Below are 24,331 nucleotides of genomic sequence, written 5' to 3' on the forward strand. Positions count from 1 at the left end.
GGGTGGAAAAGATAGAATCGGTGTATTTGGAGATGAGTTCGGAGGGCTAGGAGAACAGTAGAGTTGCTGCCTCACAGCGCCAGAGATCTGAATTCAATCCTGACTACAGTTGCTGTCAGTACAGAGTTTGTACATTCTCCCTGTGACTGCTGGGTTTTCTTCAGGTGTTCCTGTTTCCTTCCATACTCCAAAGACAAACAGGTTTGTAGGTTAATTGACTTCTGTAAATTGTAAATTGTCCGGAGTATGTAGGATAGTGCTAGTGGATGGGGTGATTACTTGTCAGCACGGATTGGGTGGGCCGAAGGGCCTGTTTCCACACTGTATTTCTAAAATAAAGCAAGCAGAAACAGGGGGGGGTCCTGTTTGTGGATTTTGGGAAGGAGATAGAAATGGGCTAAGTGGAGTTGGTAAACTATAAGATAGACACAAAAAGCTGGAGTAACTCAGCGGGTCTATTTCAGACAGCATCTCTGGAGAAAAGGAATAGATGATGTTTTGGGTCGAGACCCTTCTTCAGACTATAATGTTGGAGTGTGTTGAGGGAAGATTACCAGTGCTGATGAGATCAGTAAAGGTCTGGGTGTCTTTCTTTGGAGAAAACAATAACAAGGCGGGCTTGGAACTCGTTAGGTATGGGCATAGAGGGACAAATCAAGGCAGAGGACTCACCATCCAATATTGAAGAGGTTGAGGTCAGGAGGGATGGTGAAAACCCGACAGAGTTTGTGGATGGGGTCAGAAATGGGCTCTGAAGAGAGCAGATTGAGGGAGAGGGGACTCAGGGAAGGTGCTATGGAAGGAGGCGGTGATATATGGCAGCACAGTGCACAGTGAGAGAGTAGCTGCCTTACAGCGTCAGAGACCCGGGTTCAATCCTTACTACGGGCGCTCTCTGTACGGAGTTTATACGTTCTCCCTGTGATCACGTGGGTTTTCTCCGGGTGCTCCGGTTTCCTTCCACAATTCAAAGACGTACAGGTTTGTATGTTAATTGGCTTCTGTAAATTGTAAGTTATCTTTAGTGTGTGGGATAGTGCTAGTGTTCGAGGTGATCGCTGGTCGGCGCAGACTCAGGGAGTCAAAGGGTCTGATTCAATGCTGTGTCTCTAAAACCTAAAACCTAATGAGGAGGGGGCAACAGCAGGGCTCCACAAGAATAGGGGTGAGGGGAAGTGCCGTGGTCATGGTCACCATTAGTGGAAGGGCCATGGAACACAGCGGAGTTGGTATTTAGGGACCCAACCCAGAGGTGGTCAGTAATGGGGTCTCTGATCTGAAGGCACTCAGGAGTGAGATTGGGTCCTGTAGCATTGGTGGAGGCCATGATCTGGAGGCAGGGAGCTTGCAACCCTTGATAGACGTCAGGTAAATGAAGAAGTACTGGTTGAAGGCATGGATCTGGTGATGGATGAGGTGGAAGATACGTCTATGGGACAGCAAGGTCCGCAGTTGTGAGAGCCTCCAGCAGGTACTGGCACATGGTGGGGAGTGTAGAGTGTAGAACAGGGACAGAGAATTATTGTGAGAAGCGGTGAAAGGAGTGTAGGTATCTTCGATCCTGGTTGGGCCCAAAGTGGGAAGTCTGTAAACAGAGCTGGAAGCCACAAGGGTCTTTTGAAGAAAGGTCTCGATCCGAAACAGCACCCATTCCTTCTCTCCAGAGATCTGCCTGAGTAACTCAAGCTTTTTGTGTCTTGCTTCAGTTCGGTGGGCGGCGCGACTCTCGTCAGCAGCGGCCTCTGCAGTCCGTCTGCGTTTTTATTATTTTATGTCTATGTTTTTATGTAGTTTTTGTTATTTTTTGTTGGGGTATGTGTGTGGGAGGGTGGGGGTGGGGTGGGAGGGAGGGGGTAACTTTTAAATCTCTCCCTGCACGGGAGACCCGACCTTTTCTTTGTCGGGTCTCCGTTGTCATTGGGGCTGCAACGAGGAGCGGCCTCCAACAGGAAGACCGGGGGCTCTGGTGCCGACTACTCACCTCACCGTCGCGGAGCTGGCCGAGTCCAGAGCGGGTGGAGCGGTGGTGGAGCGCTGCTGCGGCCCGACCTCCGGAGGTTCGGAGGCTGCAACTGCGGGTCTGGCGGACGGCGGCACCGGAAGCCCGCGGGTCCCTGGAGGGAGACCGCTTTTCAGGGCTCCCGCAATGGCGACTTCTCCCGCCCGAGTTGCGGGGTTGAAGAGCTCCTGGAGCGGGGCCTTACATCACCGCCCCGCGCGGCTTGGAATGGCCGCGGGACTCTGCGAGCGCACGCCGGGGGCTCTAACACCAAGAACCCGGTGTGCGACCTTGCATCACCCGGCGTGGCTTTAATGGCCGCGGGACAATTCGCCATCGCCCGCCGGGGGCTTTGACTTTGACTCTGACTCTGACATCGGGGGGGAGAGTGCAGTGGAGAGATAAGTTTTTTTGGCCTTCCATCACAGCAATGTGATGGATGTTTATGTAAATTATGTTGTGTCTCGGGTCTATTTGTTTGTAATGTATGGCTGCAGAAACGTCATTTCGTTTGGACCTCAAGGGGTCCAAATGACAAATAATTGTATTGTATTGTATTGTATTGTAGTTTAGACCAGCGTCAGCAGTTCATTCCGACACCATGAGTTTTTTGCTTAATATTCCAGCATCTGAAGTTTCGTTTCCTCATAGTATCGGGCTAAATTACATATGCATGCCTTTTAGTGAAAAACAATTAGTGAGGACAATAACAGAAAAAGGAACAAAATTCCCCGAAACAGCAGGAACATGAGTTATATTGAAAGGGGAAGAAGCATTAATGAACCAGACAGTACAAAAGAGCTGAGTTTAAGGAAATAAATATTTAATCAAGCTTTAAAATGGGAGAGGGGTTTTTCTGGAGAACACAAACTCGGCTGAAGATGTATTTTTTCATCTCAATAATGATTTTATGTAATGTGCAACCGAGCATGCAGTCATCTGGTGAGCAATGTCTTTTCAAAGTCTTTTTATTATATTTTTAACATACTTTTTGACAGGAAAAAAAGCCATCTGACTCGACCAACAGGCACACATTGTGTGCTCTATTCGTCTAACTGCAGAATTAATTTTGGCTAATAGCCAATCTTTGCTCTTTGTCTCCTACTTTCACATGGTTTTGCTGGTTACCTCAGGAGAAAGGTTAGAAGATGTCCGTGGCACTAATGCCACTGTCCCACTTAGGAGATTTTTTCGGCGACTCAAGGCGACTAGGCTGTCTCCACAAGGTCGTAGGGTGAAGCCTGTATGGTCGTGAGTTGCCTCCTCAAGTCGCTAAAGAGTCGTAACATTTTTCTGGTCGCCGCTGGATTTTGAAATGTTGTCATAGGTTGTCGCCTGCATGGTCATAGGTTGTCGTAGGTGTGGTCATAGGTGGACGTCCTAATGGGTCGCCGGTTGTCGGTAGCTTGCTGTAGTTTTACATCAACCAGGTGGTAGGTTGTCGTAGCTTGTAGTAGACATTATCATAGGGGCGTCCAGTCACTGCTTTTGGGCAACCAACTACGACTGTGGCAGTCGCCGAAAAAATCTCTTAAACACCTACAAAGAGTTCTACAATCTTGAAGTAATTATTCACAATGACATAGAGTGTCTCGTATTGTAATCTATTGCCTGTTACATTATAGAAAATAAATGGTTCAATGCATGGAATTAAAGTAGGCAGAGAAAAAATGTCTTCCAGCAACTTTATATTTTTATGGATTAGAAATATTTGTTTTGATTTTTATTGCTGAAGAATAATTGTGATTTTGCTACTATTTGATTCTTAATATAATTACAAATACCTCATTGTTATGTGATTACGAAAATAATTACATTGTTTCACATGATGGCTCCCCATATCATTAGTTGAATTCGATGTTGAATTAGATGTTGCTGGATTAGATTCTTCATGGGATCATGATTGTTTCAACATAGAATAATACATGCTTAATAATGGACTATGAACTTGGCTCAAATAGTTTATGTATAAACTAATGGGGCTGCGAGTGAACTACTGGTTTAATCGAACTGGAGAACCAACATGAATCATTGAACAGATATAATCTTGGCCATTTGGGATCCGTTAAAATTATATTGTGACCTTTGTCTACACTCAGATCCACAAAATTCCAGCCAGTAAATCTCTTTGATGTGACAGTTTACACATTAATTCTGTATTCTGTAACTGCTTTTCATTATCAGTGCATCACTCTCATTCATTAGGTCATAAGTGATTGGAGCAGAATTAGGCCATTTGGCCCATCAAGATTACTCTGCCATTCAATCATGGCTGATCTATCTCTCCCTCTCAACCCCATTCTTCTCCCCATACCCCTGAAACCAAAACTTATCAAGAATCTATCTATCTCTGCCATAAAAATATCCATTAACTTGGCCTCCACAGAGGGCTGTGGCAATGAATTCCACAGATTCACCACCCTCCGACTAAAAAATTCCTCCTCATCTCCTTCCTAATGGAACGTCCTTTAATTCTAAGGCTCTAGTCCTGAACTCTTCCACTAGTGGAAACATCCTCTCCTCATCCATTCTATCCAGGCCTTTCTCAATTCGAAAGTTGTGATATGGAAATTATGCAAGATTGTTATTGATTGCATTATTGCAGATCATAATGTGTGTCACAGATTAGTCCTATATGTTTCCTATAAAATAATAATTAAAATACTGACGTCTATCCGAGACAATTGGGGATCATGAGTTCAGTGTACATTCCCACAGAGGAAGTGAACAAATGAAATTGCAACTGAAATCAGAGGTCTCAGTGTATTAGTGGCTTCACATTTACCTTCGATGCCACTCCCAGTTTTTGCCTGGTTCATTATATGCTTCAAACCAGACTATTTCACCATCATCACATAATGTGTAAGAACAATCTGTTTATCTGAAATGCCTTAAAGCCAGGAGATCTCTTTGTGCATTCAGGATGAACATAGAGTCATAGAGTGATACAGTGTGGAAACAAGCCCTTTGGCCTAACTTGCCCACATCGGCCAACATGTCCCAGCTACACTAGTCCCACCTGGCAGCATTTGATCCATATCCCTCCAAACCTGTCCTATGCATGTACCTGTCTAACTGTTTCTTAAATATTAGGATAGTCCCAGCCTCATCAACCTCCTCTGGCTGCTCATTCCATACACCCACCATCCTTTGTGTGAAAAATTTACCCCTCAGATTCCTATTAAATCTCTTTCCCTTAAACCTATGTCCTCTGGTCCTCGATACACCTACTCTGGGCAAGAGACCGTGGATCTACCTGATCTATTCCTCCCTATGTCCTCTGGTTCTCGATTCACCTACTCTGGGCAAGAGACTCTGTAGCAATGTTACAAAATTTTGAGATTTTTAAAATCAAGTCTGCAATTTATCCCATCAGATAAAGCATAAAAAGAAGTTTAATTTGACACCTCATTCACTTTCATATCTTCAGTATTTAAAAGGTTATGGCCATTTTCATACACGGAAATTAGCATCTTGTTCCCTATTGCTTTTCCATTGACTTAGCACAAAAGCTGTGATCGAGGACAGTCAAACTTTCTTAAAAATTAAGAGAACTGAATGAAATGTTCAGTTATTACAGATTGAAGCATTCTGAAACAAATTTGAAACAATCTTACTTGGATGACCTGAAATTAAAGCATATAATTAGTTAGTTACCTAATTGTAGCTAATTACAAAATTCAATTACTAGATCTAAACATCTATCCATTTCTTAAGAAAAGGTTAACATTTTTAAATAGCCCAAGTGTCCAAATAACATTCACACAAGAATTCACAATATAACATGATTTTTTAAATCTCATTGTAATGAATTTATAGGCCAAATGGAAGGAATTTAATGTTTAATTCCCATAAATTAATGGCCATTTAAATCGAGTGGGTGTTTCTGGAACGCGATCGATTGGAACGTTGCGGTTGCGGTGAATTTGAACCTCATATCGGCAGGAAAAACACTGCCGGTTCGTATGGGGCCAAAATCACATTTTCGCGAAGGAAATTTTGATTAAAGTCATCCTAAGAAGCAAGTTTACATGTAAACAACTTTCCCTGTGTTTTGTCCCTACATGAGATCCGTCCCATTGTAGGCATTGAGGGCGGTATTTTTATTTTACTCCAGCGATTAAATTGTCCCGCGATTTTTTTTAAACTTCCGAGAACGGAAGTCGGAACGATTGTTCTGCCTCAGCTGATAGGCCGAGGAAATCCATCTCGGCCAGGCAGGAGAAAGCGGCATTTTCATCCAGCCCCCCCCCCCCCCTCAAAGACGCCAAAGTCGCGCACACGGCCAGTGGCAAAACTGCAGCGCCGCTGAAGGTACGTTTTGTAACATCCCTAGACTGTGCATCTACCTGGCCTATTCTTCCAATCTATACAATTCCTCTCATGATTGTATACACCACTCGGTGCGATATCATTTTATTCACCACCATCACCGATATCAAACAATTGACGTGAATTTTACATATAATTCATTCCTCGCTTGGATCCCAGTCCTGGAAGTAGAGTATTTAATAGTTAATATTTGTGGAAAAGGTAATTTTCCCTCTCAACGTGTGCGTTAAAATGTAGGAACATTTTTTACCCCATTTGCACCTCCTTTTAAAATAAATGTAATATAAAAACAGTAAGGTCAAGTGATATAGTTCCTGTTTCTTATGCAGCGACTGCATAGGAAGTAGCATCATGAGTATTGAATGTAAATGGTGGCCATTGGCAGCTGGTACCAGGGCTTCCTGGTTCAGCCCAGCCAAGGATGCCAGTGATAGCAGGGTCACGACCCAAAACATCACCTGTCCATTCCCTCTCCAGATGCCGCCTGACCAGTGAATTCCTCCAGCACTTTGTGCTTTGCTCAAGATTCCAGCATCTGCAGTTCCTAGCGTTGACATTAGGAAGGCGCTGCTGCTGCACCAGAAAGCATCAATCTTTGTTCAGTTGTCTCTGATATCAAACCATCGACATGTGCAGGAAGTAACTGCAGATGCTGGTTTACATCAAAGATAGACACAAGAGGCTGGAGTAACTCAGCGGGACAGGCAACATCTTTGGAGAGAAGGAATGGAAGAGGCTCGACCTGAAATGTCACCGATGATATTGTCACATGAAATACACAAAGTTCTGCATGGTCTCCAAACAGATCAGATACAGGTGTTGTATAGTACTGTTTTTGGTGGTGGGAACTGCTTTAAAAGGCTGCACTGCAAAAAAATGGCTGTTGTTGGTGGTGGCAACTGCTTTTAATTGGCGCACTGGAAAAACAATGGCTGTTGGTGGTGGTAACTGCTTTGAAAGGCTGCACGGCAAAAACAAAATGGCTGTTATTGGTGGTGATAACTGCTTTGAAAGGCTGAAATGGCTGTTGTTGGTGGAAAATTGACAACTTCCTGTTTCCACAGAATATTGATTTTAGATAAAACGCTACCACTTACGGCTGTGATTTTTGGCCATCTTATTCAGTTCCTCGCCACTCATCAGGTGCAGAGGATTCTTCCCATCAATGAAAGTTCAAAGTGTTTTAGTGTTTAAAAAAATGTTGAGAATCTCTCTCCTGTCAATCACGCCATGAAGGCCACGCCCCTTCCAGTTGGAGGGGGGGGGGGGTTATAAAACCCATAAGTGTGGGTGTGGCTCAGTGTCTGCAAGATGGGGGAAGAGAGCGGTCACGATTCTCTCTATGAACCAACTGAACACACTGAATGTCTACTAAACTGTGAGTGTGGTGTTTGTGTGGTTTTATAGTGGTTTTATGGTGGTTTCACCCTGCTTGAAATGGTATGAAACTGCACTTCAATTTGGTTGTCTTGCTCCCTGCTTGAAGTGGTATTAAACTGCCATTGAATTTGTTGGCCTTGCACCCTGCTTGAAGTAGTATGAAACTGCACTTGAATTCGGTGGCCCTGCAGCCTGTTTGAAGTGGTCGGAAACTGCACTTGAATTCGGTGGCCTTGCACCCTGCTTGAAATGGTAGGAAACTGCATTTGAATTTGGTTGCCTTGCACCCTGGTTGAAATGGCATTTCAAGGAATAGCCGTGAGTCAACTGCTAGCCCACCAGCTGTGAGTGAGCTGCCAGCATATCAGGCATGAGTGACTGAGCTGCCACCCCAAGAATCCATTTGGCCCACAATGTCCATACTAACCAGTCCCTTCAGTCCACAGTACCTATACTAGCGCTCCAGAAAGCAGCCCCCCTCCACCCCCACCCCCCCACTGGCCACCATTATTGTAATTGGTGGAGGTGGAATATCGCGTTGGAGGACCAGTCCTCCCGTGTGAACATGTTGACCCAACGGGTCCCACTTAGTCTAGTTTGTTAATATATTTGCGTTGGTACATGCACATGTTGCTACATAGAATCACAGAGCATAGAAGGAGTCCATTCGGTCGACAGTCCCTGTGTTAGCCCTTGGATGGATTTATCTATTAATGGGAATGTGAAATTGACGGAGGGCAAAATCAGTCTGTTGCAGAATAGAGTGCAGGAGATATTGTAACAGATGTGATGATGATACAAAATGGAAGAAGATTTCAAAATATATATTTTTGTGATGTGATTGTTGGCGACAAGACTGGAACTTATCATGAATTCCAAATTGGCCAATGAAAGGAGAAGGTTGTTTGGGCATCTCAGACGGCAGTTAAAAAACAACCAGTTTGGTGCGTCAGAAATGACTTACAGATTAGAAGGAGAAAGGCAGATTTTTTCCCAGAAGGATAATATCAACCTATCAACCTTCCCAGAAGGATAATATCCAGCAACACAAGTTTTTGCAACAACCTATTATTTTTAAGAACACCTACCTATGTCTAATTACTAATGTGGTTAATGACATGAAATTAAACCGCCCGGCTGTAATGGTGGAATTCAATAGACAATCGGTGCAGGAGTAGGCCATTCAGCCCTTCAAGCCAGCACCGCCATTCACTGTGATGATGGCTGATCATCCACAATCACATGTTCCCGGGTCATTTTCCCAGGTCTATGAACGTTAATGTACCAGCTTAAACCCTGAAATTACGGTTCAAAGACCAGTCGGAAAACAAAAGACGGGAATGATCCCAGGAATGATTGGGTTAACCTCACCTACCCCTTCCTCCCCTCCCCTCCAACCAACCTCCTCTCCCCTCTCCCACCTCTTCTCGTCTGCCTCCACTACTCCCTCCCCTCCCCTCCTTCCCCTTCTCCCCCACTTCCCCTTCCTCCCCTCCCACCCACCTCCTGTCCCTTCTCCCCACCCTTCACACCCACTGTTCTTTCCTCCACCTCCTCTCACTCTTCTCCTCCCCCTCACTCCCCTCCCTTACCCCTCTCTCTCCATGACTCTAGAATGTGACAGAAGTGCAGTGAATTACTGAGTTACTACTTCAGATTTTTGAACAATATCGAGTCCCAAAGGCTACTATGATCTATTACATCTTCCCTTTTACCTTGTACTCTGTTGTTGCCTCTCCTGCTTTCTATGCTTTCACAGGCCTAACTTTTCCCATCATTGTATATATCCCTAATTGTACCGTTCTGTGATGGGCCCTCTGTGCAGCACTAACCCCCATGATGAGTTACACTAATTCCGTGTTCCATTCTGCCTGTAGATGTCGATTGCATTGTCTATAATGAGGAATTCATGGAGTGCACATGGACCCACAGTGAAGGGGACGTGAACTCCACCCTGTATCACTGGTGAGTTTGCCAGCCAGAAGCAACTGCTCAAGGAATACCTGTCCTTCTACAGTTTTGTATCACTAAGAATTTATTCACACGTTGATGTTTCCATGCAACGAGATCATTAGATGTTTTGTTTTTTGCATCCGAGGTAAATGACTCAAGAGAATAAATAGTGGAATATCAGATATCCAAGGTTCAATATTCAATTCTGAAACATTTAACACATATATTCTAATGCGATTTGTTCTAATTAGATATATTCTAATGTGATCCTGCCACAGAGGGCAGTGGAGGCCAAATCACTAGATGGATTTAAGAGAGAGTTAGATAGAGCTCTAGGGGCTAGTGGAATGAAGGGATATGGGGAGAAGGTAGGCACGGGTTATTGATTGGGGACGATCAGCCGTGATCACAATGAATGGCGGTGCTGGCTCGAAGTGCTGAATGGCCTCCTCCTCACCTATTTTCTATGTTTCTATTTCACAAAGAGTCCATCAGAGATACACACAAAAAGCTGGAGTAACTTAGTGGGGCAGACAGCATCGCATATCTGGAGAGAAGGAGTGGGTGATGTTTCAGGTGGAGACTCTTACCAGAGACACTTATCAACTTATCCAACCATTGAGCTGAGAGATTGCTGTGAAAACTTGTCTGCTTCTGAAATCCTCTGAACAAGCCTTGATGTTTTCACCGAGTATGGCCTTCATGTGAGCATGATGGCACTCCATTGTTTCTGACTCTAACTATGTTTTGGAGTTGCCCAGCAAACATTTAGTTTTGTTTACTCTAGTTTAGAGATTATAGCGCAGAAACAGTTCATTGGCCCACCAAGTCCGACCGACCAGCGATCCCCGCACATTAACACTACTCTCCCCACTTGAGAGCCAATTTTACACTTATACCAAGCCAATTAACCTACAAACTTTTACGTCTTTGGAGTGTGGAGGAACCTTAAGATCTCAGAGAAAACCCACGCAGATCACGGGTGAGAACGCACGAACTACGTACAGACAGCACCCGTAGTGGGGATTGAACCTGGGTCTGTGGCATTGTCAGGCAGTAGCTGTTCCACTGTGCCGCCGTGGGCTGAAATCAGAAACACCAGTTGACCACCAATGCTGGGACTTGAAGGTCATTGACTTTGCGTACAATTGCTTAAAGTACAAATGGCTTAACGGAACGATTTAGCTCTTGTTTCAAAAGTTTGCACTGATACTTACCCCCAAACATATCCACTACAAATCAACTTCAGAGGCAGGAATGAATGGACTTTGGTTCGACCACACTGTGCAATTCTGCCTGAATTAGAGGGCAGTAGCTGCAAGTGGAGGTTGTGCGAATGTACCGTTATGGGCCTGTCCCACTTACGCGACATTTTCGGCGACTGCTGGCACCCATCGTAGGTCGTTGCAGGTTGCCGTAAATTTCCAACATGTTGAAATTCCAGCGGCGACCAGAAAGACGCTACGACTCTTTGGGCGGCTGAGGAAACTACTCATGACCATACAGGCGACACCCTGGCGACATGTCGCGGTGTGGAGCCTGTATTGTTGTGAGTCGTCAACCAAAGAGTCGTACCTTGTTCCGGTCGCTGCTGGATTTCTACATGTTGGAAATTGTCGGCAACCTGCAACGACCTATGACGGGTGCCGGCAGTCACCGAAAAAATTGCGTAAGTGGGACAGGCCCATTGGTGTCCCTAAGTTCATAAATCATTGGAGCAGAATTAGGCCATTAAGCCCATCGAGTGTACTCCGCCATTCAATCATTGCTGATCTATCTCTCCCAAGTGTAGATTATCAAGGATGCATTTCAAGGCGGCTTGCTCCAAGTGTGAATAATTTGACAATATAGTGAGGTGATAACTGTGTGATTTTTTTTTTTTACATTGAAGCCTTCATTTGCTAATTGTATATATTACTAAAAGTCTGATCTTGACCGCTTTTGGCCCACTGTGCTGCGATTTCCATGAGAACGCCGCCATCAACGTCCGTCATTTTTGGCCACCTCGCTCAGAGCCCCCCCTCCGCCTTCCGGGACCAGAGGATTTTTCCCATTGATGAAAAATCAGAGCGATATTAAAGTTTAAAAAAAGTTCCCCATTCTCTCTGCTGCCCCCGCTGGTGGCAGGGGGAGGGACTATAAAACCCAGAAGTGTAGTGCCTCACTCAGTCTCTGCCAGACACAGGAAGCGACAGGGTCACGGCTCTCTGAACTGCGAACAGCACTGAACGCACGTCTACTCCACGGTGAGTCCCCTCGGTGCAGCTGTAAAGTGGCTGCAGCCCAATTGTTTGCCTCGCCTTTTTAAAAGGTTTGTGTTCACAAAATGAATTTTGGTTGTCGGCAGGCTGCAGCCCAGTTGTTTGCCTCGCCTTTTTAACAAGTTTGTGTTCATAAAATGAATTTTGGTTGTCATGTGGCTGGAGCACAATTGTTTGCCTCGCCTTTTTTCACAAGTTTGTGTTCACAAGATGAAATATGGTTGTCGGGTGAATGCAGCCCAATTGTTTCCCTCGCCTTTTTAACATGTTTGTGTTCACAAGATGAATTTTGGTTGTCAGGTGGCTGCAGCCCTATTGTTTGCCTCACCTTTTTAAAAAGTTTGTGTTCACAAAATGAATATTGTTTGTCGGATGGCTACAGCCCAATTGTTTGCCTTGTCTTTTTAACAAGTTTGTGTTCACAAAATGAATTTTGGTTGTCGGGTGGGTGCAGCCCAATTGTTTGCCTCGCCTTTTTGACACGTTTGCTTTCACAAAATAAATTTTGTTTGTCGGATGGCTGCAGCCCAATTGTTTGCCTCGACTTTTTAAAAAGATTGTGTTCACAAAACGAATTTTGGTAGTCAGGTGGCTGCAGCCCAATTGTTTGCCTCGCCTTTTTGACACGTTTGTGTCCACAAAATGAATTTTGGTTGTCGGGTGGCTGCAGCCAAATTGTTTTCCTCAGCGTGGGTTTTAAAACAGTTGGCTGCAAGCCCAGAATCCATTCGGCCCACAAAGTCTATACTAGCCCTCAGGAAACCAGTACCTTTGGCCCACAACTCCCATACTAGCGCAACAGTTCAATCGGTGGCCCAGCAGCTGCTGCCTCACACTGCCAAATACATGGGTACAATCCTCACCTCAGCTGCTGACAATGGAGTTCTTTCTGTATCCTGGTGGGCTTCCTCCAGGTGCTCTGGTTTCCATCCACATTCCAAAGACGTGCGTAATTGACCTAATTGACTCCAGAGTGTGGCTAAGGATGTGAAAATGGGATAACAGTTCAGTGTAGTTTATTTGAGAGATACAGGCTGTTTGGCTCACCGAATCCGCACCGACCAGCAATCCCCGAACATTAACACTATCCTACACACACTAGGGACAATTTACATTTACGCCAAGCCAATTAACCTACACACCTGTAGGTGTTTGCAGTGTGGGAGGAAAACAAAGATCTAGATGAAAACTCAAGGGTGCAGCAGCATCTATGGAGCGAAGGAAATAGGCAACGTTTCGGGACGAAATCCTTCTTCAGACTGATGTAGGGTGGGGAGAGGAAAGGGAAAAGGAAGAGGAGGAGCCCGAGGGCTGAGGGAGAGCTGACAAGGCGAGGTTGCAGGTCACAGGGAGAATGTACAAACTCCGTACAGACAAGCACCCGTAAGCAGGATCGAACCAGGGTCTCTGGGGCTGTAAATGTTGTAAGGCAGCAACTCTACCACTGCGCCACCGTGCCACAAGAACTAGCGTGAACGGGTGACTGATGTTCAGCGTGCACTCGGTGCTATGTGTATACATTTTTACTCTGTCTTCCTTGCTTTATATAATTTAGGAAGCGTAGTTTTTACAGTTTTTAATTTCCCAGTCATAATTGAAAAAATATTGCTTGTTACAGGTATAACAAAAAACCACCACAGGAATGCAAGAGCTACATTCAACAACATGGCTACAACGTAGGATGCTATTTCTCAACCAGTGAGATACAACTATTCAAAAGATTTTACGTTTTCAGAAATGGATCCAGTGGCTCAGGAACTATTTCAGGAGAACCCCAATTTTTTTTGCTCCAGGACCAAGGTAAGAGTGTTTGTAGATAACACACCAGCTGGCATTGGTAAAGTCAAAATCACTAAAGAGTGTTTTGTTGAGTTGAGTTGAGTTTATTATTGCCAGGGATTACAGAGATACATTAGAATGCTTCTTGTCCATGTTACCCAGTCAAATCATACTAGACATGAGTACAATAGATCTTCTGGAACAGCAAGCAGAGAGTTGCTTGTTCCAATGCCATCTTGCAGCTTCCAAGTCTCTGAAAAGTACAATTTCTGTAATTCTCACCTTCAGACCTGGTATCCTGGCTGCACTGGATTGATGAAGTAAGGGTTGGCTCAATACCATTACCGCTCCATACAGCTGCTGCAGTCTGCACTCCATGCACCTGCTCACTCAGCTGCTGTAGGGCCTTTCACAGCCGCCTCTGGCAACACCACGCACTGCACCCCTTTCCCCCTTCTTAGTTCTCTCACCAGTCTTACTGTCTCCGACTACATTCTATCTCTATTCCGCCCACTCCCCTGACATCAGTCTGAAGAAAGGTGTCAACCCGAAACCTCACCCATTCCTTCCCTCCAGAGATGCTGCCCGATTGTTTGCCTCGCCTTTTAAAAAAGTTTGCTTTCACAAAATAAGAAAGAGATGCTGCCTGTCCCCTTGTCTCCTCTCCTAAGACAACCCTATTAGTCTTGCAGCTGCCTGCAATCTCCTGGCATTTTTGTTCTTGTAATTCCCATTATTTGGCAGCCTACAGTAAGCTCCCAACAAAATGATCATTCCCTTTTTATTTCGAGCTCTTGACTTGACTAATGTATAGAAATTTCCAATCCCAGTTACTGGCCCAAGGTACGAGTTCATTCCAAGAGCTCTCGCCAGTTTAAAAAAAATCAAAATCGTGGTAAGCTTGGAGAATGAACGTAGCGTGTACGTCGGAACTCGGAGACGTCTCTTCGCAGCTTGTAACGCTAACAGCAGGTAAGCTCGGGAAGACTCGTGAAGATATTTCAACGTTGAAAAATGTCCACGAGAGCCCCGAATGCCGACGAGTGGCCATTACCGTAAATCTAGGGAGAACTCTCGGAATGAACTCGTACCGTGTGTCAGAGCCATTAGAGCTCTACGATTACTGGTTACCCTGCCAAAATTAACAGAATAATAGATAAAGACAGTGAAAGAGATTTAAAAACTCAAACTGGATAATTTAACATCTGCTAAGGAGTCTGATGATGTGAAACAATAAGCTAAACCCTCCGAAACAGGGAATTATAGACGCAAAAATCGGAACTTGTTTACACAGAGAGTGGTGGGTGCCTGGAACGGTTCTGACAGAGGCAAATGGATTAGTGGCATTTAGGAGGCTTTTAGATAGGCGCAAGGGAATGGAAGGGTGTGGATCACGTGCAGGCAGAGGAGATTAGTTTAATATGGCATCATATTCAGCATGGACATTGTGGGCCGAAGGGCCTGTCCCTGTACTGTACTGTTCTCTGTGCATTCATTAACCATGCAAGTTGTCAACAACTTGAACGTTTCTAGATCATGGTTATTGATGGCAGCTTTTATTTCAAACTTATTGAATTGAATCATGTGATGCAACATGTATACAGATCAATAGGCCAGGTGCCAAGACAGTCATTTAATAGTTTCACGCATTTGCTTACGTATCCTACTGAGAAGGAGATTGCATTGAATTTGACCTGATGCTAGCCCTTGAAGCTTGGACAATGCTCTCGCTTCAGTTTTGCTGCGCTATAATTTTCTTTTGCAAAGAATCACATTATGTGTGACGTGCAACTGTGTAACGGAATTAAACCCAATTCCTACTTTTCAGTCAAACCATTTGCTCCTGAGAACCTGGTGGTGAATGCCACGAAAAAGAACGGGCTCATCCTGAGTTGGGTTTCCACGATGCCAAACCTCAATTGCATGGAGTTTGAAGTCAGGTACCGGAATAACAAGGACAAGGAATGGCAGGTACAGAGTGGCAGTGACTTTAAGACTAACGGTGACTTCAGGGGCAGCATGGTGGCACAGAGGGAGAGTTGCTGCCTCACAGCGCCAGAGAGCCGGGTTTGATCCTGGCTATGGGTGCTGTGTATAAGGAGTTTGTACATTCTCCCCGTGACCGCGTGGGTTCTCTCCGGGTGCTCTGGTTTCCTCCCACATCTCCAAAGCCACACAGGTGTGAAGGTTAATTGGCTTTGGTAAATTGTCCCTAGTGTGTAGGATAGCTGGTCGGCGCGGATTCGATGGGCCGAAGGGCCTGTTTCGGCACTGTATCTCCAAACTAAACTAAACTAAGCATTTCCATGTAATCGTTAACAGTTATTTTATAACCTTTTGGATAATTAAACATTCTCTGCTGTTATTTTCAACATGCAGGGAAATGTTCCCACCCACATTGTTGAGGCCAAATCATGGGAGATTTATCTTCACATCTTGACCCCGGCTATTTGGTTGTTAACTTCTTTCAATAACTTGCTTTTAAATAAATATATATTACTGAGCAAAACTTGGGTAATTTTAATGGAAATCAAAAAAATGATGCTCTAAATTAATTCCTTTATTGAAGGAATCCTCAAAAATAATGCACTCCAAAGATGTACAGGTTTGTAGGTTAATTGGCTTGGTGTAATTGTACATTGTCCCTAGTGTGTGTAGGATAGTGTTAGTGTGTGGGGATCTTTAGTCAATGCAGACTAAGTGGGCCGAAGGGCCTGTTACCATGCTGTATCCCTAAACTAAACTAATGAATATTTGCCGCATTCTACTTTTTCATCTCTTCACCACATAGAAAGTTACTGTCATGGAAAAAACAAACTTCAATTTGGCAAGTGTGGATCCAGAGAAGCTCTACACCTTTCAAGTGAAAAGCAAGGTTAACATATACTGCGGCACGACAAAATTGTGGAGTGAGTGGAGTCTCCCTGGTTACTGGTGGAGAAACAACATCCAAACAGGTAAATTAAACACGCATGTAATGCCATTGACAAACTCGTAAGAAAATGAATTCAAAAAATCCTTTATTCTGAAGCCATTCTGGTAACATGGATGCTGCAGCTACTAGGAACCAATAGTAGAAAATCTGAACAAGGGTCTCGAAACAAAATGTCACATATTCCTTCTATCCAGAGATGCTGTCTGTCCCACTGAGTTGGCTCAATTCCATTACCGCTCCATACAGCTGCTGCAGGCTGCGCTCCATGCACCTGCTCATTCTGCTGCTGTACGGCCTTTCACAGCCGCCTCTGGCAACACCACGCACTGCAACCACCGCAGCCATGCCATCCCTCCTCTGCTCTGTGCGCCAAGGCTGCTTTGCCCCTCTTCCCAAGCTAATCACAAAACTTCCCATAGAGTGCTACAGCATGGAAACAGGCCCTTCGGCCCAACCCCCCCACACTGGCAACATGTCCCAGCTACAGTAGCCTGCATGGGTGAGGCAGGTGAGTTCATGGTGAGTTTCACATCTGTAGACTTCCCCCTTCACCACCACCATCTTAGAATGTTATGCCGAGGAAAATTAATCTACCCATCTATATTAACATCGATTGACTGAAGAAGAACTCAACCAAGTTCCGCCTTAGGACCATGGTAAGAAAACTTGTAAATAAGATACAACCTGGAGCCAATAATGTCAATATAAATTAGCGGATGGGTTTCCAGAAATAATTAAGTCCAGTAATATTATTCTTGTTGAGGGTGAGGATCAGTGAAGATATTTATGGATTGAGTTAATGTGCAATGTAATTTGATAAACCTTCAACTGGGTAGCTGAACTCTGTTGTCCTGTACACTCTCACCCTAATGTATGTTATCACATCCAGTTTAGTTCATTGTCACGTGTACCAAGGTACAGTGAAAAGTTTTTGCTGTGTGCTAACCAGTCAGCGGAAAGACAATACATGATTACAAACGAGCCATTCACAGCGTATAGATACATGTTAAGGGAATAACGTTTAGTGCAAGGTAAAGCCAGCAAAGTCCGATCAAGGATGGTTCGAGGGTCACCAGTGAGGTGGATAGTAGGTCAGCACTGGTCTCTGGTTGTGGAAGGATGATTCAGTTGTCCGATAATCGCTTTCTGTCAAGTGAGGGACTGTGTTGAACGTTAACATAATGCAGCTTTGAGGTTTCATTGGTGAGGTCCAGTGGTAATACAGGAGGTTAGATGTGCTGGCATTCCATCTCCAGGTCCTTGTGGACAACTGCATTTGGATCGATGACAATTTAAAAACAAATCACTATTCTCTCTGCTGCCTCTGCTGGAGGGAGGGGGAGGGACTATAAAACCAGAAAGTGGTGTGCCTCACTCATTCTCTGCAAGATGGATGAAGCCAAAGGGTCACGTCTCTCTGAGCTCTGAATAACACTGAACACATGTCTACTCAACTGTGAGTCCCCTTAATGTGGTTTGAAAATGAAAATATGGTTTGTTTGATGTAAAAAGGCACTGCCTGCAAATGTTTGTTTGGGTGCTTTGGCGATGTTAAAACGCGCTACTTACTGCAAATGGTGGTTTGGGTGCTTTGGCTTGAAGTTAAAAGGCACTACTTACTGCAAATGGTGGCTTGGGTGCTTTGGCTTGAAGTTGAAAGGCACTAACTGCAAATGGTGGCTTGGTGTTTTGGCTTGAAGTTGAAAGGCACTACGTACTGCAAATAGTGGCTTGATGCTTTGGCTTGAAGTTGAAAGGCACTACTTACTGCAAATGGTGGCTTGGATGCTTTGGCTTGAAGTTGAAAGGCACTACTTACTGCAAATGGTGGCTTGGGCGCTTTGGCTTGAAGTTGAAAGACACTACTTACTGCACATGGCGGTTTGGGTGCTTGGCTTGAAGCTGAAAGGCACTACTTACTGCAAATTGCAGTTTGGGTGCTTTGTCTTGAAGTTAAAAGGCACTACTGCAAATGCACTTACTGTTTGCATTTTATATTGATTTTAGATAAAACGCTACCACTTACGGCTGTGATTTTTGGCCTTCTTACTCAATCTCCCTCTGCTCAGCAGGTACAGAGAATTCTTCCCATCAATGAAAAATAAAAGTGTTATTAGTGTTTAAAAAATATTGAGAATCTCTCTCCTGTCAATCACGTCATGAAGGCCACACCTTTTCCGGTGGGAGGGGGAGGGGTTATAAAACCCGGAAGTGTGGGTGTGGCTCAGTCACTGCATGATGGGGGAGGGAGAGTTCACGATTCTGTCTGAGCTGTGAATCAACTGAACACACTGAATGTCAACTGAACTGTGAGTTTGGTGTTTTGAGTGGTTTTATGGTGGTTTCACCCTGCATGAAATAGTATGAAGCTGCATTTGAATTTGGTGGCCTTGCACCCTGCTTGAAATGGAATGAAACTGCACTTGAATTTGGTGGCCTTGCACCCGGCTTGAAGTGGAATGAAACTGCACTTGAATTTGGCGGCCTTGCATCCTGCTTGAAGTGGTATGAAATTGCACTGAATTTGGTGGCCTTGGATCCAGCTTGAAGTGGTATGAAACTGCACTTGAATTTGGTGGCCTTGCACTCTGCTTGAAGTTGTTGGAAACTGCACTTGAATTCGGTGGCCTTGCACCCTGCTTGAAGTGGTTGGAAATTGCACTTAAATTCGGTGGCCTTGCACCCTGCTTGAAGTGGTAGGAAACTGGACTTGAATTTCGTGGCCTTGCACCCTGCTTGAAATGGTAGGAAAATGGATTTTAATTTGGTGGCCTTGCACCCTGCTTGAAATTGAATTTCAAGAAATAGCCATGAGTCATCTGCCAGCCCACCAGCCGTGAGTGAGCTGTTTCTATATTCTGCCGTAAGCAGAACACCTCCCACTTTCTTATCGAAGAGATGTACTGCTTTTGGATACTATCCCTCCAGGCTGCAGTGATAACATCCACGGTACGATCGGTTAGTCCTCTCCCCAGGTATGGTCTCATTAGAATCTGCAAATTAACAGATCAATACGATCATGTAAAGGATGCTGATCACCAGTTACCGGATTCATAAGTAGGTTTTTGTGTTTGGGAACAATCATGTAAGGCTCAGTAGCCATCTACAAAACATGAGCATACCATGGCTGAGTAGGCCAGTCGGGTACCACTAATACTCCTGAAGCGGAGTCCTGCTTGATTTTTTGCAGGCATTGACTGACGAGGCAGAATGGAGGAAATACATATATAAACATTCCACCCCAGTGCAGCGAGAACGCATTGACCGCTGCTGCCCAGGATCTGGTTCCCATGAAAAGTATTTAGGCAACTGTTGGTTTAGTCTGGATGCAAACAAATCGATATCTGGCATCCCAAACCGAGCAACAACATTTTAAAATATATCATGGTTCAACAGACATTCGATGTTGTCATTGAATTGTCGTGACCTTGTGTCTGTGACTATGTTGAATCTACCTGGTAAATGGATTGCTGAAATCCAAATGTTTCTGTCAATACACCAGCTCCAGATCTGATTAACCAACTTATCACAAGCTTTCGACTCCACCCATATGATTCAAATATGCTACTGCAGTAGTGTTGCAGTTTGGATTTTTCGACTTAACATGTTTCCTTGTCCATAGATTAACATTGTTGTACATAGCTGCTGCAAGCATTTCTTCAGTTCGCTGATCAGGCATTCGGAATCTGAGCAATAACATTAGGAAGATCTGTGGCCGCTCGATTATAAATTTACTGATCTCAAAGACAATTTTCTTTTGATGTTAATGGAATCTATGACAGAAATATAAATGGGAGTGGATTCCATAGTTTATTGTAAAACTGCTCCTATACGTTATTCTATAATGTTATAGGGAACATAAAAACCTGTGTTTATGTTTGCATTTACTGGATGCTGTATGGATGGAATGTGCAGAAATGAACTGCAGATGCTGGTTTACACTGAAGATAAACACAAAAAGCTGGAGGATCTCAGCGGGTCAGAGAAAAGGAGAAAGGGAACTGGTGATGTTTCGGATCGAGAACCTTGTTCAGTCTGAAGAAGGGTATCGACCCGAAAAGTTACCTATTCCTCGAGCCACCTATAACCTTAGTTATTGCAGCTTTTTGTGTCTATGCAAAGTGTGGATATTTGTTAATATATTTGTGTTGGTACATGCACATGTTACTGCATAGAATCACAGAGCATGGAAGGAGTCCATTCGGTCGTCAGTCTCTGTGTAAGCCATTAGAAGGATTTATCTATTAATGGGAATGTGAAATTAAAAGAGAGGGCAAAATCAGACTGTTGCAGAATAGAGTGCAGGAGACATTGTATCAGATGTGATGATGATACATAATGGAAGAAGATTTCAAAATATATACTTTTGTGATGTGATTGTTGGCGACAAGACCGGAACTTATCATGAATTCCAAATTGGCCAATGAAAGGAGAAGGTTGTTTGGGCATCTCAGACGGCAGTTAAAAAACAACCAGTTTGGTGGGTCAGAAATGACTTGCAGATTAGAAAGGGAAAGGCAGAATATTTTCCCAGAAGGATAATATCAACCTATCAACCTATCAACCTTCCCAGAAGGATAATATCCAGCAACACAGGTTTTTGCAACAACCTATTATTTTTAAGAACACCTACCGACCTTTGTCTAATTACTAATGTGGTTAATGACATGAATTTAAACTGCCCGGCTGTAATGGTGGAATTCAATAGACAATAGGTGCAGGAATAGGCCATTTGGTCCTTCAAGCCAGCACTGCCATTCACTGTGATCATGGCTGATCATCCACATTCACATGTCCCTGGTTCATTTTCCCTGGTCTATGAACATTAATGTACCAGCTTAAACCCTGAAATTACGGTTCAAAGACCAGTCGGAAAACAAAAGACGGGAATGATCCCAGGAATGATTGGGTTAACCTCTCCTTCCCCTTCCTCCCCTCCCACCCACTTCCTCACCCCTCTCCCACCTCTTCTCATCTGCCTCCACTACTCCCTCTCCTTCCTCCCCCTCCTTTCACCCTTCTCCACACTCCTTGCCCTCCCACCTCCATCCCCTCCCACCTCTTCTCCCCCACTTCCTATTCCTCCCCTCCCACCCACCTCCTGTCACTTCTCCCCATCCTTCACACCCACTGTCCTTTCCTCCACCTCCTCTCACTCTTCTCCGCCTCACTCCCCTCCTTTACCCCTCTCCCTCCATGACTCTAGAAGTGCAGGGAATTGCTGAGTTATTACTTTAGATTTTTGAACAATATCAAGTCCAAAAGGCTATTATGATCCATTACATCTTCCGCTTGTACTCTGTTGTTGCCTCTCCTGCTTTCTAAACTTTCATAGGCCTTCCTTCCTGGTATCCCTAACCTTTCCCATCATTGTATATATCCCTAATTGTACCGTTCTGTGATGGGTCCTCTGTGCAGCACTAACCCCCATGATGTGTTACACTAATTCCGTGTTCCGTTCTGCCTGTAGATGTTGATTGCATTGTCTATAACGAGGAATTCATGGAGTGCACATGGACCCACAGTGAAGGGGACATGAACTACACCCTGTACCACTGGTGAGTTTGCCAGCCAGATGCAACTGCTCAAGGAATACCTGTCCTTCTACAGTTTTTTATCACTAAGAATTTATTCACACGTTGATGTTTCCACACAGCGAGATCAAGAGATGTTTTGTTTTTTCCATCAGAGATAAATGACTCAAGAGAATAAATAGTGAAATATCAGATATCCAAGGTTTAATATTCAATTCTGAAACATTTAACACATATATTCTAATGTGATATCACAACGAGTCAATCATTATCAGAGATAGACACAAAACGCTGGAGTAACTCAGTGGGGCAGACAGCATCACATCTCAGGAGAGAAGGAGTGGGTGACGTTTAGGGTGGAGACTCTTATCAGAGCTTTACTCATCCAACCATTGAGCTGAGAGATTGCTGTGAAAACTTGTCTGCTTCTGAAATCCTCTAAACAAGCCTTGATGTTTTCACCTAGTATGGCTTTCATGTGAGCATGATGGCATTCCATTGTTTCTGATTCTTAACTCTGTTTTGGAGTTGCCCAGCAAACATTTAGTTTTGTGTAGTTTAGTTTAGAGATTATAGCACAGAAACAGGTCCTTTGGCCCACCAAATCCGACCGACCAGCGATCCCCGCACATTAACACTACTCTCCCCACTTGAGAGCCAATTTTACATTTATACCAAGCCAATTAACCTACAAACTTGTATGTTTTTGGAGTGTGGAGGAACCTGAAGATCTCAGAGAAAACCCACGCAGATCACGGGTGAGAACGCACGAACTACGTACAGACAGCACCCGTAGTCGGAATTGAACCCGGGTCTGTGGCGCTGTAAGGCAGTAGCTGTTCCACTGTGCCGCCGTGGGCTGAAATCAGAAACACCAGTTGACCACCAATGCTGGGACTTGAAGGTCCTTGACTTTGCGTACAATTGCTTAAAGTACAAATGGCTTAACGGAAGGATTTATCTCTTGTTTCAGAAGTTTGCACTGACACTTACCCCTAAACACATCCACTACGAATCAACTTCAGAGGCAGGGTTGATTGGACATTGGTTCGACCACACTGTGCAATTCAGCCTGGATTAGAGGGCAGTAGCTGCAAGTTGAGGTTGTGCGAATGTACCGTTATGGGCCTGTCCCCCTTACGCGACTCTTTCGGCGACTGCCGGCACCCATCGTAGATCATTGCAGGTTGCCGACAATTTCCAACATGTTGAAATTCCAGCGGCGACCAGAAAGCGCTACGACTCTTTGGGCTACTGAGGAGACTATTCACGACCATACTGGCGACACCCTGGCGACATGTCACGGGCTTAAGCCTGTATGGTCGTGAGGAGTCGCCCAGGTCCGGACAGGATATTCCCTAGGACATTGAGGGAAGTTAGTGTAGAAACAGCAGGGGCTATGACAGAAATATTTCAAATGTCATTAGAAACGGGAATAGTGCCGGGGGATTGGCGTATTGCGCATGTTGTTCCATTGTTTAAAAAGGGGTCTAAGAGTAAACACAGCAATTATAGACCTGTTAGTTTGACGTCAGTGGTGGGCAAATTAATGGAAAGGATACTTAGAGATAATATATATAAGCATCTGGATAAACAGGGTCTGATTAGGAACAGTCAACATGGATTTGTGCCTGGAAGGTCATGTTTGACTAATCTTCTTGAATTTTTTGAAGATGTTACTCGGGAAATTGATGAGGGTAAAGCAGTGGATGTTGTATATATGGACTTCAGTAAGGCCTTTGACAAGGTTCCTCATGGAAGGTTAGTTAAGAAGGTTCAATGGTATTAATGGTGGAGTAGCAATGGTATTAATGGTGGAGTAGCAAGATGGATTTAACAGTGGCTGAATGGGAGATGCCAGAGAGTAATGGTGGATGGTTGTTTTGTCAGGTTGGATGCCAGTGACGAGTGGGGTGCCACAGGGACCTGTGTTGGGTCCACTGTTGTCTGTCATGTACATCAATGATCTGGATGATGGTGTGGTAAATTGGAATAGTAAGTATGCAGATGATAATAAGATAGGTGGGGTTGTGGATAATGAAGTAGAGTTTCAAAGTCTACAGAGAGATTTATGCCAATTGGAAGAGTGGGCTGAAAGATGGCAGATGGAGTTTAATGCTGATAAGTGTGAGGTGCTACATCTTGGCAGGACAAATTA

At 44.4% G+C, this 24,331-nt stretch overlaps 1 protein-coding gene across 4 annotated transcripts in view; it reads left to right on the forward strand.

Annotated features, from left to right (window-relative positions):
* The first annotated feature begins 2,813 nt into the window (after nt 1–2,813).
* LOC116978891 overlaps nt 2,814–24,331 on the forward strand; it is a 153,259-nt gene continuing 131,741 nt past the window's right edge. For 3 of the 4 annotated variants that reach the window (XM_033030151.1, XM_033030150.1, XM_033030152.1), the window contains exons 1-4: nt 2,814–2,941; nt 9,589–9,676; nt 13,544–13,725; nt 15,533–15,675. In XM_033030151.1, coding sequence (XP_032886042.1) covers nt 2,839–2,941; nt 9,589–9,676; nt 13,544–13,725; nt 15,533–15,675 — 516 coding nt within the window. In that variant the 5' untranslated portion in view covers nt 2,814–2,838. The remainder of the gene's footprint in view (nt 2,942–9,588; nt 9,677–13,543; nt 13,726–15,532; nt 15,676–24,331) is intronic. The other variant, XM_033030154.1, reaches the window with a different exon arrangement.

This window comes from Amblyraja radiata, chromosome 12, assembly GCF_010909765.2.
Source record: "Amblyraja radiata isolate CabotCenter1 chromosome 12, sAmbRad1.1.pri, whole genome shotgun sequence".
In the NCBI taxonomy this organism is placed as follows: Eukaryota; Metazoa; Chordata; class Chondrichthyes; order Rajiformes; family Rajidae; genus Amblyraja; species Amblyraja radiata.